The 17,021-nt window shown below is 33.6% G+C and overlaps 1 protein-coding gene across 5 annotated transcripts in view; it reads right to left on the minus strand.

The window, feature by feature from the left end:
* Window positions 1–1,352: 1,352 nt before the first annotated feature.
* Window positions 1,353–17,021, minus strand: part of KIF3A (kinesin family member 3A) — a 43,652-nt gene continuing 27,983 nt past the window's right edge. For 2 of the 5 annotated variants that reach the window (XM_012762131.2, XM_075996034.1), the window contains exons 10-18: window positions 16,665–16,736; window positions 10,969–11,125; window positions 10,379–10,559; window positions 10,044–10,154; window positions 9,254–9,379; window positions 7,933–7,986; window positions 7,486–7,554; window positions 6,783–6,907; window positions 1,353–4,753 (exon numbers count right to left, since the gene is read on the minus strand). In XM_012762131.2, the coding sequence (XP_012617585.1) occupies window positions 4,705–4,753; window positions 6,783–6,907; window positions 7,486–7,554; window positions 7,933–7,986; window positions 9,254–9,379; window positions 10,044–10,154; window positions 10,379–10,559; window positions 10,969–11,125; window positions 16,665–16,736 (944 nt within the window). In that variant the 3' untranslated portion in view covers window positions 1,353–4,704. Of the gene's footprint in view, window positions 4,754–6,782; window positions 6,908–7,485; window positions 7,555–7,932; window positions 7,987–9,253; window positions 9,380–10,043; window positions 10,155–10,378; window positions 10,560–10,968; window positions 11,126–14,550; window positions 14,560–16,664; window positions 16,737–17,021 lie in introns of all 5 variants that reach the window. The other 3 variants (XM_075996035.1, XM_075996036.1, XM_075996038.1) reach the window with 3 other exon arrangements.

A 17,021-nucleotide genomic window follows, 5' to 3' on the forward strand; every position in this document is an offset into this window, starting at 1 on the left:
AGTTCTAGTGTTTTATACCACTATTGGATGACTATAGTTAACAATAATATATATTTTCAAATAGCTAGAAGAGAGGATATTGAATGTTCCTACCACAAAGAAATGATAAATGTTGGAGAAGATGGATATGCTAATTACCCTCATCTGATCTCTATACATTGTATGTATTGAAACATCACTATCTACCCTATAAATATCTATAATTACGTGTCAACTAAAAAATAAATTTTGAGGCTGGGTATGGTGGTTCACACTTGTAATCCTAGTAATTTGGGAGCCTGAGGCAGGAGGATCACTTGAGACCAGGAGTTCAAGACCAGCCTGGGCAATAGCAAGACCCCATCTCTACAAAAAAATTTTAAAATTAGCCAGGCATAGCAGCACGTGCTTATAGTCCCAGCTACTTGGGAGGCTGAGGTAGGAGGATCGCTTGAGCCCAGGAGTTTGAGACTGCAGTGAGCTATGATCAGGCCACTGAACTCTAGTGACAGAGTGAGAACCTCTCTCAAAACAAACAAACAAACAAAAAAAACATAAAATAAAATTTGAAATTTGTTAGCAAATCAAACTTTCTCAATGTCCACTCTGAATTTCTTAAGGTTGCCTAGTACAATGTCTGGTAATCAATGTTTGCCAAAATAACATATGATTAACAATAATCCAAGCAATGTTATTGTTTTGGAGATACTTTTAAGTTTATGAAGAGTTTCTGAATAAGATCATGGTAATGTTACCACTAACCAATGTTTCCTCTAACCTTTTAGCGGGGTACATTCTGCATATACACGAAATGATGACCTGAGAACTGGTTTCTGTTCTCAAATACCTACTGAAAAGGATAACAAAACTTGGACAAAAATATTTTTGCTGAAAAAAAAGTCTTTAACAAATTTGTTTGTTTGTTTTCCTGAGACAGAGTCTGGCTCTGTCATCTGGGCTAGAGTGCTCTGGCGTCAGCCTAGCTTACAGCAACCTCCAACTCGTGGGCTCAAGTGATCCTCCTGCCTCAGCCTCCCAAGTAGCTGGGACTCCAGGTGCATACCACCACACCCTGCTAAATTTTTTTATATTTTTAGCAGAAACGGGGTCTTGCTCTTGCTCAGGCTGGTCTTGAACTCCTGACCTCAAGTGATCCTCCAGCCTTGGCCTCCCAAAGTGCTAGGATTACAGGCCAAAAATTTCTGTTTTATGATGAATTCTGTTTAAAAGTCCCACAACATTAAGAGTTTCTGGGTATGGAATTACACAAGCCCCTTAACCATACAAAATTAAGACACCAAGCACAAAGAACCTGCTCCTTATCATCAGAATGGAAATAAACACAAAGAAAAGATGACAACCACCACAACAGGTAGTAGGCAAAACACTTTTATTCTTATTTAACCATGCTGCATGTATACATACAATATCAATATATACAACTGGAACAAATACAATTTATACATAAAATACAATAAAAGCGTGGCTTTTGAAATTGATGCAACAAACTTACTGTACAATTTGTAATTCTGGCCAGTATATAGCATTATAATAATGCTATTAAAGTTATTAATGATTTAATCAGACTACAGTATAAGTTCAAAGGCACTAGAAAGATCTATGTTTTCTTCTAGTATTTTAAGAACAAATAATAATTAAAAAGGAAAACAAATGTATACATTAAGAAATGGGGCAGACACTGGCATGCTTAAATGTAAACTCTACCCACCATTCCTTAATTCACAGCCCTGTAGGAAGGAGAGGGACCTTCCTCAAGAGTCTATTAAAAATAGACTTAAAAAGAAACAAAACAAAAAACACTCAAAAATCATAATCGCAATTTTAAAAACGTTACAGATAAAGTACCACCACCCTCTCCACCAAAGTAACCTTAAATTTCCTGCTGCAAAAAAAAATTCCCCTTTCTCCAGAAAGTAAGTAAAATAGCTTGTCACATGGATTCCACTTGTGGCATAAACATGTAGATGCAGATTCTCTCTCCTTGATTAACCTTATACTTTACGTGAATCTAAACAAAAATGGAGAGTACTATTATATTTTAATATCCTATTAGTATATGTAATTATAAGGTTTATTAAAGAACATACTACAAGCCAATAACTCTACCAAGACTCCTTTTAATAAATAAATATTACTTTTTAAGTTAAAGAGAAAAAAGAATACCCTTTCATCAATAACCTATTTATATATATGTGTCACTCATTTTAAATCTGCATATTTATTTCAAATAATGAGCAAATTTGTTCATCTATATCCTTTCATGAAATTAACACTGAAGTTACAAAATATTTCATCTGTGGACAAAGACACAGTAAGTATGAAGAGATTACAGAACTGCTAAAACTGGAACTAAATGAATAGCTCTGAAGTCAGTGTCCCATATTTTCATATGGAAATTCAGGCCTGGCTTGAGTATCAAATTTTGGTATTTTATTAGATATATACTTAATGTTCACTTAGTATAATCAGCTCTAACATAATGCTTTTTGTAAAAAAAAATTGCTATAGTAGCCTGCTTTAAGAATTTCTCAACTGTATTTTGATAGACTGACTTTTTATTTCGACTCTTTTTTTTGTTTTGTTTTTTGAGACATGGTTTCACTCTGTTGCCCAGGTTGGAGTGCAGTGGCATGATCATAGCTCACTGCAATCTCAACCTCCTGGGCTCAAGCAATCCCTCCTGCCTCAGCTTCCCAAGTAGCTGGCACTATAGGTGCATGCCACCAATGCTCGGCTAATTTTTTTTAGTATTTTGTAGAGATGGGGGTCTTACTATATTGCTCAGTCTGGTCTCAAACTTCTGGCCTCAGTGATCCTCCTACCTCTGCCTCCTAAAGTTCTAGGATTACAGGTGTGAACCATTGCGCCTGGCCTATTTTAACTTTTTATAGATTTCTTTTTGTTTTTGTGGTGGGGTGGGATAGAAAAAATATCTGACCTACTGGCTTAAATTTCTATGATGTTTTAAAGCTTAATTCAAGAGTTATTATTCATTTCTTATTTACTGCATTGTTACAGCCTAGAAACATGGACTTTTTAAAAGAAGCATGGATCTTTTTTTCTACCAGCAAAAGCAAGATTTCTGTACAGTAAATACTAACAGAGTTAAGTGTGCATCATCAAAAACATTTTACAATTACCAAAATATTCTGCTCACACAAAGCTTTTACAAGACATGTATTTACCTCAAGTCTTCACAGAACCTAAACAATGCCCCCCAGAGTAAAGTTATAAACTTAACTATCTTGCACCCTACAAAGAAAATGCTCCCAGTGAATTGCAATTCTAATTACCTCAAAAATATTCACCATACACAGGACATTTAGTACTCTACTTCTGGAATATACTTTAAATTTATGGACACATTTTTACCACCACTCACAGCTATTCTGTACACAACTTTGTAATTATAAACCAATATTTAACCAAACTTTTGAAAATAACATTAATTTAATAAATACTAAACTTATGAAGTCTCAAAACCTTTGCAACCTATGTGTTTAAGGGCTGATTACATAATTTCAAAATCCGTAAAACATATATTAAGTGGTTTAGGAAGTAGAGCAACTTTCAAAAAAATAAAAATTTTGAAAGCAGCCACAAAAGAACAAATAATTCTACTACAACTTATTTTACTATAAAATGAACATAATTTTTATTTATAGAGGAATACGGTCTAACTGGATTAATCAATAGTAGAAATTCAGGGAAGAATTTTCTTTTATAAAGTATGAAGAAAAAGTGTTTTAAAGGCAAGGACTAAAAGATATTTTTCTTGCTTAGCTGCATTTTCTGGAAATGGAAACCCTTAATTGGGAGATACAGAGTAATTTCCATCAAAATTTTGAACTCAGACAAAGAAAAGCATCCATAAGTCACACTTCAAAGTAAATATTTAAAAATACACATACAGGCAAAGATAAATGACCAGTACTTAGATTCTTAATTTTCTGCAAGTATAGCTCCTTTATACTTAGGTACTATTCAACGTTTCAAGAGAACATGAAACCAGAACAAAAAAAAAAGTATATTTGATTTGACTCAAAGTAGCCAAAAAGGTCAGGAGAGGTCCGGATGAAACACATTTTCACCTTTTTTAAAACATGTATACTTGCAAAGATTATAGAATTATAAAATTTTCTACAGGATATCAGTAAGATCAATCATCTCATACTTAAAATGCAATGAATGCTAGAAAATTAGAATGTGCTTAAACAGGCTGAGTGGGTTAGTGTTAGGACAAAGTCATTTCTTAGATGTGCAGCCAAAACATTCATATACAACAGTGCAACACAGGACAATTTGATCTGCTACTTTCTATGTGCAAAACAAGACATACTTTTTTTTTTCTATTTTGAAATTCTGGTTGTCTAAATATACAGCAGTTGGGTAAATAGCTAACTGATTTATAGATACATCTAAACTATAACTCTTCCTGGTATGAACTGCTTCCCCAACTTCCCTGCACAGTACAACTGAAGAGCAGTATGACAATTTCAACAGTCACCAGTTGTACAATTTTAATGTTATGTTAATATATAGAGAGACTAAAAGTTATTAGGCATATTATTATATCCAGTCTTACTCCATCATTTACAGCTTCATTACGTGAAGTTACACAGAAGTCTTCAGTGTTTTAATTAAAGATTTTGTCCAAGCATAAGAATATCACTAATTTTTATTGTGACTTTATGTCTGTAACATTTACTGAAGTAAAGAGTCAATAACAGTTTCAGGCTTTGCAGAACGCTTTCTGTTTGGAGAAGAGAAAAAGCAAGCATGAATGCTTTCCTAAAAGAATTAAATGTAGACACTTTACATTATGTAGCAGAAAATACACAGTGGGCATAGAGTCTGGAAACAAGGCCAATTTTAATATGTTTGACCATGTTAAGTGATCAATTAATTCCCACCTTTTCAGGCTAGGGGAAGGTCATCTAGAGTAAGCACAATGGGATGAAACTCCACCCCACTGTGCCAGAATAATGAGGGACTGGGTGGATGGCAATTTCCAAAACTGAACTAGCCAATGTGGCCAGGCCAAGTGGGCCGCATGCTTGCCAGACCTGAATCCCATGGTTATCTATTCTGAGGTATGTTAAAGATGCAGGTGGACTCAGAAAATCAGAGACACAAATCATCTGAGGCAATACCTCACAAATGCATGTGTAGGGAACTGACAGAAATGCTACATTAGTGCACCATGGTTATTGCTATTTTGCCTAGCACATTCAACTATATCTTTCTAATGAGGAACATCATAGTAAACATACCATGTAATGTCATGTAATATTATCATTAACCATTTATTGTACATATTTGCCCATGTTTATGGCTATCATTTTCTTAGTGTTTTCATGATACAGCAGGCTACTTCTAGTACATAGAGATGCTGGGTATGGCTCACATAATGTTGCTCCATACATTTTTTTCTTAAACTAAAAAAAGTACATATTTTAAAATAAGCATTCTGGCAACTGTATTCAAATACCCTATAAAATTATTGATTAGTTTAAGTCCACATAGTAAAAAAAAAAAAAAAAAAAAAAGATAACTAAAAGTGAGAGCTCTCATAAATAACCCAGATTTCTGGCTTCTTAGAAAAGAGAAGATCCAGAAATGAGCCCTCTATTCCCACAACCAACTAGGAAGAGAACGGCAGCTGCTTGTGTTAGACAAAACTGCTCTCCAGTCTGCCCCAGTCCTCATCTTGCCCATTGTTCTCCTGCACTGAGGCCAAATCAAATGTCTTACCATTTATTATCACACTTGCATTGTCATTTTTACTACTAACTGTAAAGTTAAGAGGAAAATATCTCTATTAAAAGTGGAAAAGGAAAAAAATACATCTCAAGGGACTCGTTTTCTTAGAATGATTTGCTTCATTCATTAATATGTGTGGCTTCTGTGGGCATATGAAAGTTTTGAACTCCTCACTGAAATGCTAAAGAATGCAAAAGTCTATACACTTTAAATATGCAACCGATTTCCCCACAAGTTCAACTATACCAAATTTATAAGTGTTAAGTTATGAATTAACACTTTCAGTTTTAAGTGTCTATGAGATCATGTAACACAAAAATATTAAAACTATACAACCTCATTCTACATGTAACTCGAAAGCCCATGCCCTTGAAGTAGAGAAAAAAGCAGCTAATTATTTTCTACCATTTCAGGAGCCCCAGAGTTTTACAATCAGTTTAAACAAGCTGAACAGTACTTGATGTAGAAAAGGGAGAGAAAAAATAGGCTCCAACACGGCGCACCCGCACCCTGATCTCCTTGGGTGTATGTGATGACACATGGAGACCACCCCACAGTCAGAACCAGTGCCCACAGGAGAGGAAAAGACATCCAGAGTTTTCCCTTAACTGGTAACAGAGGAAATCAAGGTTGTTGGGGCAATGTTTATTATAGAAAAACTAACCAGTTAAATATAATACCTTGGGAGTCTAACCAGGCAAATTAATTAGCATCTCACTAGAAGAATAAACACAAGAATTAAGGAATTAAACAAGATAGTACGTGATCCATTAACATACTTGGAAAGAACAAAATGAATTAAGAATAAATTCTACTACTCAAGAGGCTAAGGAAGTTGAAACACCATAATTCTTTAGCCAGATTTAATTTACTCAAATTCTAACTACATAAGGAATTTGATTTTTAATGTATGAGCCAAATATTTATTATATTAACTAAATCAATTTTTATTTCCTTTAAATGTATCTAATTACAATATCTCACTACTTTCCTTACATGGACTGAAGGGCAGTCCTTACCTTCTCCCTGTCTTTGGCCTTGCTTTCCCCTTTGAGGTCCGCGGCCTCTCTAATTTCATCAGAGACTGACGCAAACTCTCCTCAGTATAAGCGAGATACACGTGGGAAAGGTCCACTTCGAAGGGCTAAGTAAAAGAAGCACACACAAGGCACTGTTATAGGAGGAAGTTGAATCAGATTTGGTGGAAGATTTAAAATACTGAATAAACTCCTAGAAAAAAAAAGCCACAGAAGACAAAACCAAACAAATTGTCTAAAGATATCTAATCCCAATATCTAAAATGCATTCACCAAAGGTTGGTAAATAAGAATCTCTCACACATGATAAATTTCCTTAGACATAAAGAAAAACTGTTGCTGTTTTCCTTAAAGCTGCTCCCTCTTCTTGTTAACCTAGAACTAGAACTAACTTTGAAAGGGAAGACAGACACATTCTAGTCTCTAACCACATCCCCATGATGCAGAGAGGGAGTGGAAAGACTCCTAACAGTGACTCTATGCCGCTCGTGTAGAGTAATAAGCCTGCCATCGAGGCAAGCAGAGCTGTCTTCATCATCATGCCATCCCAAGGCCTTTATTTCCAAAAGATAAGTCCATTTTCGTCAGAGCCAATTAACAGATACAAGAGTGACAACACAATGTAATGGCTCATATTCCTATAAAGAAACAACTGCAGTTTTAAAAAGAACAAAAAAGTACTCACATCTTTCTCCTTTTTATCCGGTACTGGGGTTTGCTTCCTCATGTTATTTCCTGTATATGCAACACATTTCTCAAAAAAAGAAAAGGAGGGGGACAGAAATGTCTTCATTAGTAATTGATACCATGAATTAGGCAAATTACTGTGTGATGAACTGATGTTGCACTTGTAGAACATGATCTGAAGCTGGAGCACAAAGGCCTCAGAGGTTACTCAGGCCTATGGAGCACTGACGTGGACCATTTCCACCTAGACCATGATCTACTGTTACAGTTTACTAGTTGTTATAAAATATAATACAGCTAATTAGGAAAACATCTTTTCCGCCCTCCTGGATTCTCCTCTAATTCATCCTCTGGACCACCTTCCTCCCCATTACAGCCAATATAATTTCTAGTCCACAGGAAGCCCTCTGTAAGTATTTCGTGAAAGGATGAGGGTAATACTTACTAGCTGCCATTCTCCTATGTCTTCATTCCAATGGACATAGTTTTCAATCATTTCCTTTTAAAAGAGTCAATGATAGTCTATTTTTAATGTTCAATAACATTTACAATATAGAAAAGTATTCATAGAACTAAAAATCTCAACCATGTTAAGTGAAAAAGTTTTAAGTCTTAAGACATATACTACTGCATGATACCCTTTTTATAAATTTTAAAATATATATTTCTTAGGAATGCATGTAAATACAATTAAACTACAATTAAAATAAAAATGCAAAAAAATGAAGAAGACAGGAATCAGGATTATGGTCACCCTGGGTTAGAAGAGGCAAAAGGATGGATTCAGGGAGGGAGAAACCATTTAGTTAAAAGCAGACTACTGCCAAGGTCCTAGCTTTTGTCCTAGGTGATGAGTCAGCTACAAAGCAAGTAAATAAAAGTAGGCCACCCAAAGAGCAGTAAGGAGAGTATACCATGAACCTAGGATTAATTCTGTGCACTTTAGGTCCAGTGGAAAAAAAGATACTACGATTCATTTTCAGACAAATTTCTTAAAGCTGTACTGAAATCCAAAATATATTTTTTAAAAAATCAGAATGTTAAAGTTTACTAAAACATATTGGAAAGACAGAAATTTTGAGTTAAAAAATTTGATGATGAGATTTTTAAATTATACTAAGAATTAGCATCCATCTGGAGATGGATGTTGGTGATGGCTGCACAACAATGTAAGTGTACTTAACGTCACTGAAGTGTACACTTAAAAATAGTTAAAATCTATACCAGAGGCTAAGGCAGGAGGATCCCTTGAACCCAGGAGTTTGAGGCCAGCCTGGGCAATATAGTGAGACCTCATCTCAAAAAACAAAAAGGTAAAAATGATAAATTTCATATTATATATACTAAAGTAAATTTCATGTTATATATATTTTACCACACACCCCTCCCCCATACACAAAGAATTAGCATCCATATACATGAAGAAAAAGACAGCACTGTGGTTCTATTTATTCTACTTATATGATAAAGGATGTTGGATGAAGGAATAGGACCTATACCTTGATTATGGTTGCATTTACATGAATCTGAGTTCCTCCAAAGAGCTGAAAAATTCTTCTTTAGATACTTAGATACTCAAACAGAGAATTATGTATTACGAAAAGTTAACAACTAAAGTGAAATGTGATAGCATTCATTCAAGAAAACTTTTTACTCAATAATTGAAATGTAAGGATTTACCATCAATTAAATTAGAAATTATATTTCTTTGTCCTATAATCACAGTTAAGTGACCTAATAACTAGGTCAGAGAACTTATCACTTACCTGATAATCCTTAGGTATAAAGTTATCAATAATAAGCATCTGAAGTCGAAGCTCCCGGCTAAGTTGCCGAATGTTCTCCAGAAGGCCTTCGATTTCCCTCTGATGTTCTTGTTGGAGATCAGCCATCTACCAGAAAATCCATGAAAATACCATGAACAAATAAGATTTTAAACAAAAACAGTTCCACCTCACATAGGGCACTGGTCTAAGAGGCCTGTGAGAGCTTACCCAGTTCTTTCACAAAAATAATGGACAGAGTGACACTGTCACCATCTAGTCCACGTTATCAGCTAAGGTTGGAAAGAAATGAGTTAGCCAACAGGTAAAATTAAAAATTGTACATAATGGAGAAATATTATTTCTTTAAAATTACAAGCACATACTATAATTACTATGGATTCTTAATTCTTTTTTTTTTTTTTTTTTTTTGAGACAGAGTCTCGCTCTGTTGCCCTGGGTAGAGTACAGTGGCATCATCGTAGCTCATAGCAACCTCAAACTCCTGGGCTCAAGCGATCCTCCTGTTACAGCCTCCCAAGTAGCTGGGACTACAGGTGCATGCCACAACACCCAGCTAATTTTTTCTATTTTTAGTAGAGATGGGGTCTAGCTCTTGCTCACTGGTCTTACACTCCTGAGGCTCAAGGGATCCTCCCACCTCGGCCTCCCATAGTGCTAGGATTACAAGTGTGAGCCACTGTGCCCCACCAGTCTTAATCAATCTTAATCAAAGGAACTCCTTTTTAAAAAATTCAAAACTACATCAGTATATAATTTTTAAAGGACCAACCTCTGACTTGGCAGCCATAAGCATAGTCCAAACTTTCTTTAATTTCTTGGTCTTTCCCTGTGCTTCCTCTTGCAAACTGGTATATTTTTCTTCAATATCTAAGCGTTCTTGCTATGATGAAAATTAATAAACTTCAGAATAATTTTCTTCATTAAATCACAAATATAATTATTTAACACATGATATAACACATGATATAAGTTTAGACACTTATCTTCAAAGCAATCCATAAATCTGCTTTAAAATTTCATCAAGATTATAGATACTTAGCTTTTCCCTAGAAAAGTTAATTATCTTAGGCAAAATATTAAACTAAAAACAAAAAGTCATATTACTTCTTTCTCCTCAAGTTCTTTGCGAAGTTGCTCTGCTCTTTTCCTTCTTTCTTCCAGCTCCATATTAGATTCTTCAAGAAGTTTCTCTTGTTCCTCAGCTTTGGCCAACAAATCAACACCACCAACAATTACCTTCTTCTCCAGGGCAGATAATTTTTCTAACAAAGACTGATGTTCTTGTCTGTTAATTAAAATAAGAATACCCTATATTCACTGATCATCTACTCTTCTACTGATATCATTTCCCCAAATTTAACAAGAGTTTGGATGTACAGTTTCAAAATAGAAATATAATTATGTAACATCTCTATCAGACTATACCACTTTGTAGTATTAATGATTTAATCTATAACTAATTCAAATTCACCATTTTTAACAGTATTTTTTTCTCCCATACAAAGATGAAATAATCAAAACAGATCTGATTTTTAAAAATACATCACATACCTTGGGGCTCTTCTATCCAAAAACAGCTACTCTGGAGACAAAAACCAAGCCTTTAATTAACTATTCAATTTTCCTATTCATACATCCTATGAAAAATATTAAACATTTAAATCATGAATCCATCTCAATTCAATAATACTTACTGGGCTTTAAGTAGATCTTTTTCCCGTTTCTCTAATTCAGCTCTGGCCTTGTTTCTTTCTTCTTCTTCCATGTCAAGCTTTGTTTCAAGTGCTTTTCTCTCCTCATCAATTTTTGCTTGCATTTCAACCATTTTATCTGGAGAAACTTTCTTTTTACCTATTTGAGTCATTTAATTGCAACAATCACTAAAATGAGTCAATGTTTTAGACACATAAATTACCTTCAATACAGAACTGCCTACACTCCTCAATAATACAAAACCAAATATCAACATTTTAAGGAAGTCAAATCAATACTATCCCTCATTTCTATTTATTATGTTCCTAGAAGAACTTTTTAACTCACTTTTTAAATTCAAACTGTTGGCCAACTGTGCAAAGATAAATGAGAACAAAAGTAAGTGAATGAGAAATAAAATAAATGAGCTGAAAAATAGGGAAAGAAAAATTAACAGGAAAGCCAAATAAAAAAGCAAAGATTTGTGTGTCCCCAAATGACATATATAGGTTAAAAAAAAGCAAAATGATTCTTCAGTTACTTTTTCCTGATAACCAAGCACAGAATCAAGAGGCTCCCCCAAATCACATAAAATTAAAATAAAAGTCACAGATAGGTATTAAATGCACAGATAAAAGTATCAGGCAGAATTTATACCAAGTAGTTTTTAATATATTTTTCAGAGTTTTTCTAAAATTTTTATTTAATAAAATTACTTGAAAGTATTTTATTTGTTAGCATACTTATAAAGGAAGAAATTCTACACTATGGAATTATATAACAGTAATTAACGAAGCATTTTATAGCTGCTGAGCTATCATATCATCATACCCTAAATTAACAACTAAAATAGCTTGTTATTATGTCAAACTCAGGACCCTAAATCTCCCTAAGTCAGATTAAACATGCCAAGTGTCAAATGTAAGTGGAATTATTACCAAATAATAAAGTTGGAATAGGGCTTCCAATTGATTATTTTGATTATAATGTCTAATAAAGTATTTTATATACATACAATAGGTACTCAATGAAAGTTTATTGATGAATTTCAAAATCATTAAATCCAAATGAAAAAGAGAAAATAAAAACTAGCTAATATTAAACGGGTTAAGAAACTGAATCAAAAACAATTCATTTCTGGTAATACAATTTCTTAGAAACATACATTCCTTCAGAAAACCAATCAAACTTTTCGTAGAATTGGTCTAAGCCTCTCCTAGAAGCTTTCTATCATTCTTAACTTTCTTCCCAAAGGACCACAGAAGAAGAGTGAAAACAGAAGAGTTTATAAATTGTTAATATCTCCACCCAAAAGCTAACCCCTCCTGCTAGCAAGGAAAAAGAACTGAAAAATACTTATGGAGAAATATATCTGAATATATTCTCTCAGGAACCATGAGATGAAGAATCATGCATGGGCTTTCATTCTTTAAGACAAAATTATATCAAAAACTCAAGGGTTTAAAAATACATTATCCTTCATTTCTATAGAACTGTAAGTCCAAAGAAAATCTAAGCCATAAAACAAATTAAATAAAACAGTAAATAAAAGCACTGATTCACATTCATGCTTTGGTGTGGTGTGATTCATTGCATTCCAAAAGCCAGCATTTAGATCTGAGTTTGTTGGCTTGTCTGGCACAGTTACCTGTACTGAACCTTCTGAATTAGCTGTTAAAAAATAACTTTTAAAAATAATTTAATTCCTATTCCTAATGAATTCCTAGAAGTATTTCCCATCAGTTATACTGTTTCTTAGAAATTTATTTTATTTTATTTTTGAGACAGAGTCTCACTTTGTTGCCCAGGCTAGAGTGAGTGCCGTGCGTCAGCCTAGCTCACAGCAACCTCAAACTCCTGGGTTCAAGCAATCCTTCTGCCTCAGCCTCCCAAATAGCTGGGACTACAGGAATGTGCCACCATGCCTGGCTAATTTTTTGTATATATATTTTTAGTTGGTCAATTAATTTCTTTCTATTTTTAGTAGAGACGGGGTCTCGCTCTTGCTTAAGCTGGTCTCGAACTCCTGATCTCAAGCAATCTGCCAGCCTCGGCCTCTCAGAGTGCTAGGATTACAGGCGTGAGCCACCGAGCCTGGCTTGTTTCTTAGAAATTTAAATGAGAAAAGTATAAGTTCAGGTATACAGTAAGTGCATGCATTAAAAAAGTTGTAACTTGTTTTCCACCTCAGAATTATAAATATTTAAAGAAAAAAATGGGAATTATGTTAAGACAAAAATCAATGTATGAAGACATAGATACTAATGGTATAGAGGAAATGATCTGATGAACATATTAACATTAGATTATTATTTTTAGGCTTCTAGGGTTCGAATTGTTTTATCAATACTTAAAAATGTTTCAAAACCCACTAAGAGGCAAAATAAAGAGATTTTATATATAGAAATATAAAAACACATGACCACTGATGAATTATTATGTTAGTAATTCAAAACCTTTCAGGTAATTTTGTTAAACTGACACTTTAGTAGAAAAAATCTTACTGTGTTCTTGCAACATTTTCATGAAGATGATTGACTATGGATGCACAGCTAGGGTTAGTTTCAAAAATCTCGTATTTAAGTAACATTACTTTAGCCAGAATCATTCTGACAAATCATTATATTTCTTTCCAAATAATATTTTAAGTGAAATGTAAATATGTGCCAACTCTCTTAACCAGGCATTTTAAAAGTGACAACACTAAAAGTTACTTTTACATATATTTTTTAAAGTTTTTTTTAAAAAAAACCCTTATCAAACAAACCAATCAAACAAAACCTTTCCCAAATACTGCAAAGTAAAATTCAGCACAAAATTTCAGCCAAGTAGGTTTTAAAAAAAGTTAATGCCATATAGAGTTTTTGTTTGTTTGTTTGTTTTTTGAGACAGAGTCTCAATCTGTTACCCTGCGCATCACCATAGCTCACTGCAACCTCACACTCCTGGGCTGAAGAGATCCTCCTGCCTCTTGAGTAACTGGGACTACAGGTGAGTGCCACCACACCCAGCTAATTTTTCTACCTTTTGTGGAGACTAGGTCTTGCTTTTGCTCAAGCCATCTTCCTGCTTCTGCCTCCCAGAGTGCTAGGATTACAGGCATGAGCCAGGCGCCCGGCCCTTAGCAGGTTTTAATTTAGCCAAACATAGGCAGTAACATTTTTAATTGCCCTTCACCAAAAGTGAAGGTGAACTGACAAAGGAAAGTTAAAAGGAAGAACTTCAGGGAAGTGCTAATTCAATTTTATTATGTGAGTACCCATAGGCGCAGGTAACTAGGCATTTGATCATTAGGGTTTTTGATCGTTAGGGTTAGGGTTAAAAAAGCAGGAAGAGAATGTTTGAATGTGAAATTATTTATATTTGTATTTCCAAAATTTGTCTTAATGGGTCTTTAAGAACTTAAAAAAAAAGAACATTTCTTTTAAAAGGCTAAAATTGAGAGATTTTTTTTTTAAATATAAGATGGATACTTACCTTACTAAAAAATCATTAAATTTTTAAAATTTAATGTATTTAAATAACAAAGTTCTTTATATGATAAATAAATTGTACCATGTGGAGTGCAAATCAATCACACCAACCTGCTTGATCTTGCAATAAGAGGTAGTAAGCAAATCGTAGACAGGAAGCATATGCACAGAGATGAGGAGGAAAAAAAGGAAAACATTATTTCTTTTGTAAAACAAAGAAAAATGTATAATAGCATAAGTATAGAAATAAATCTAATCATTATCAAAACTGAAATAGAGCGTATATTAAAAAAAGCATATTCAACACAATAAGAGATGTAATTTAAGCAAGAATGTTATTAAGATTAATTTCATCTAAGATCACAATTCGAATCAATCTCAAGAGCTCACACTGATTTCCAAACTCCTACAAATGTACAATTCAACTCCATGTAGTATGCTAAAGGTAGACATGGAATTGGGAACCTGCTAAGACCTAAGAAGTAATCTAAAAGGGCAAAACAGAAAATTACACCAATTTTAAAAATTAATAAGTTAAAAATAACAAAATTCACATTGTCCATTTCTAAAATTTCCCAATTCAATGTTTCTTCCAGCTTAAGGATCCATTACAGGTGTGCCTCACTTTAAGAAAATCCAACACAAAAACCTGAACCAACTAAATAGATAAATTAGATTATAGTAATTTACACCAATTATTTGATTAACAAAAATATTCAGTGAAGAAATTTTTAAAGATAGCAAGTTCTAATACATTTGATTTTCAAACCTTATAGACAATTTTTCAGAAAAAAACATATATTACATAAAATGAAGTACACCTGTATAATAACAAACTTAAAATACATTCAATCTATTAGTAGATTTTTAGGGGTAATTACAATAATGTTTCTATAGAAGTAAATGCTAATTGATGATTCAAGCAAGGGACACCTAAAAGAAGGCCATTCACATTTTTAAAAGGAAAGGTACATACAAGTTACAGCCACCACATGCTGGGACAACCGTCTCTTCACTTCACCAGCACGCCCACGTTACAACAAAAAAATGTTATGTGCTAGGTATGCAAATAGTAATTAAAACTTTTTGAATTGAATACAACTCATTTCATAACATATGTCATATAACTACTCCTTAAGAATTAAGATAAATTTTAAAACAGAAAATTAAATTACAATGCCTCCCACTCAGTTATTTTCTCACACCCTACTATTTATAATACAAAATAATACTTCTATACGGTGTCTAAAGCAATTTCATGTATTTTACAAATTATCCTCTGAAATTAATTGTTTTGGTAACTTGCTTAAGAGTTGTAAATAGAGAAAAAGTTTCTAATATTCCTAGAATTCTTCCTCTAGAAAGCTAAAAGCATGACAATAATAAGCAGTATTTTTGTTATTAATTTTAGAAAGGGTTATATAGATAATGCTTTAAAAGACAGTAAGCTGCAAGCTGGTACAATAAAGCATCACCTCCTTTTCTTCTGAAAATAAAATATAAATAGATAAAATTAAATAACACTTTTCAACTTAACTAAAGTTTAAGAAAAAGCCTTTAAGTTTGAAATAAGTCTAGATCCTGCATGAACAACTTCTTGTGATGCTGAATTCTCTAATCACATCTTAGAAAATTTCTTAAAATCTATCAGATAATTTAGAAATAGGGATAAATGTCCATTTGAAATAAAATACTATTCAATTTATCTTCACTTGCTTCAAACTTTACATTTTTCTTTGAGAGCCTTTAATCTTGAGTTACTTCTAAGAATAGGACACCAAAGTGTAAAATGTTTTTAACTGTACGACATGTTATAATGGGCACTGGTGTACTTCCAAATATAATAGTACTTTTAGAAATTTAGGATTTGATATTACATGTCTCTTGTAGTGAGCAAGATTAGAAATTTATCACGAAACCTAAAAAAGAACTGTAAGAATTATTCTTTTATACAGCTTACTAGCTCTCTTTACATTATCTCAGTTGCAAAAGCATGAATCTCTCTTCCATTGTCTCAAACATAAGCTGAAGCATATGTTTTAACAATTATGGTTTACTGGAAGCAATGAAGGGATGGAGGGAATCATCACATGCTTTGTTCTACTGAGAAGTCCAACATGTATTCTTCAAGAAATGACAGGGAGCAGTACAGCATTTCTCAAATGAAGCCCATGGGTTATGGAAAAGCCAAAGCTCTGTTAGAGAATTTAAGAGCTACCACTCACTAGGCAAGAACTTATCCAGAGGTTTCTCTATGACAGAACATGTGGAGTCTGAACTACTGCTGCTGCTACTGCCTGGAAGACAAAGAAATGAGCCCAACGGGAACCAAAGAAAGAGGAAACAAGAAAATGAACACATACACAGAGGAAAATTCAGTTCCAGAGAAAGAATTTAAAGGACAATCAAGCTTTGCATTAAAGAACCAAAACTTACTTTCCCATAAACCAGTCTTGGTAATTTATCCAATATTCTCTACTTTACAAAGCCATGAAGGCGAATTCCCCCAAAGAGGGAAAACTTTTCCATTAAGCAACTACTGTGGGCAAATCCCATTAGTCACCTAAAACACAATAATTGTG

The sequence above is a fragment of the Microcebus murinus genome, chromosome 21 (genome assembly GCF_040939455.1).
Source record: "Microcebus murinus isolate Inina chromosome 21, M.murinus_Inina_mat1.0, whole genome shotgun sequence".
In the NCBI taxonomy this organism is placed as follows: Eukaryota; Metazoa; Chordata; class Mammalia; order Primates; family Cheirogaleidae; genus Microcebus; species Microcebus murinus.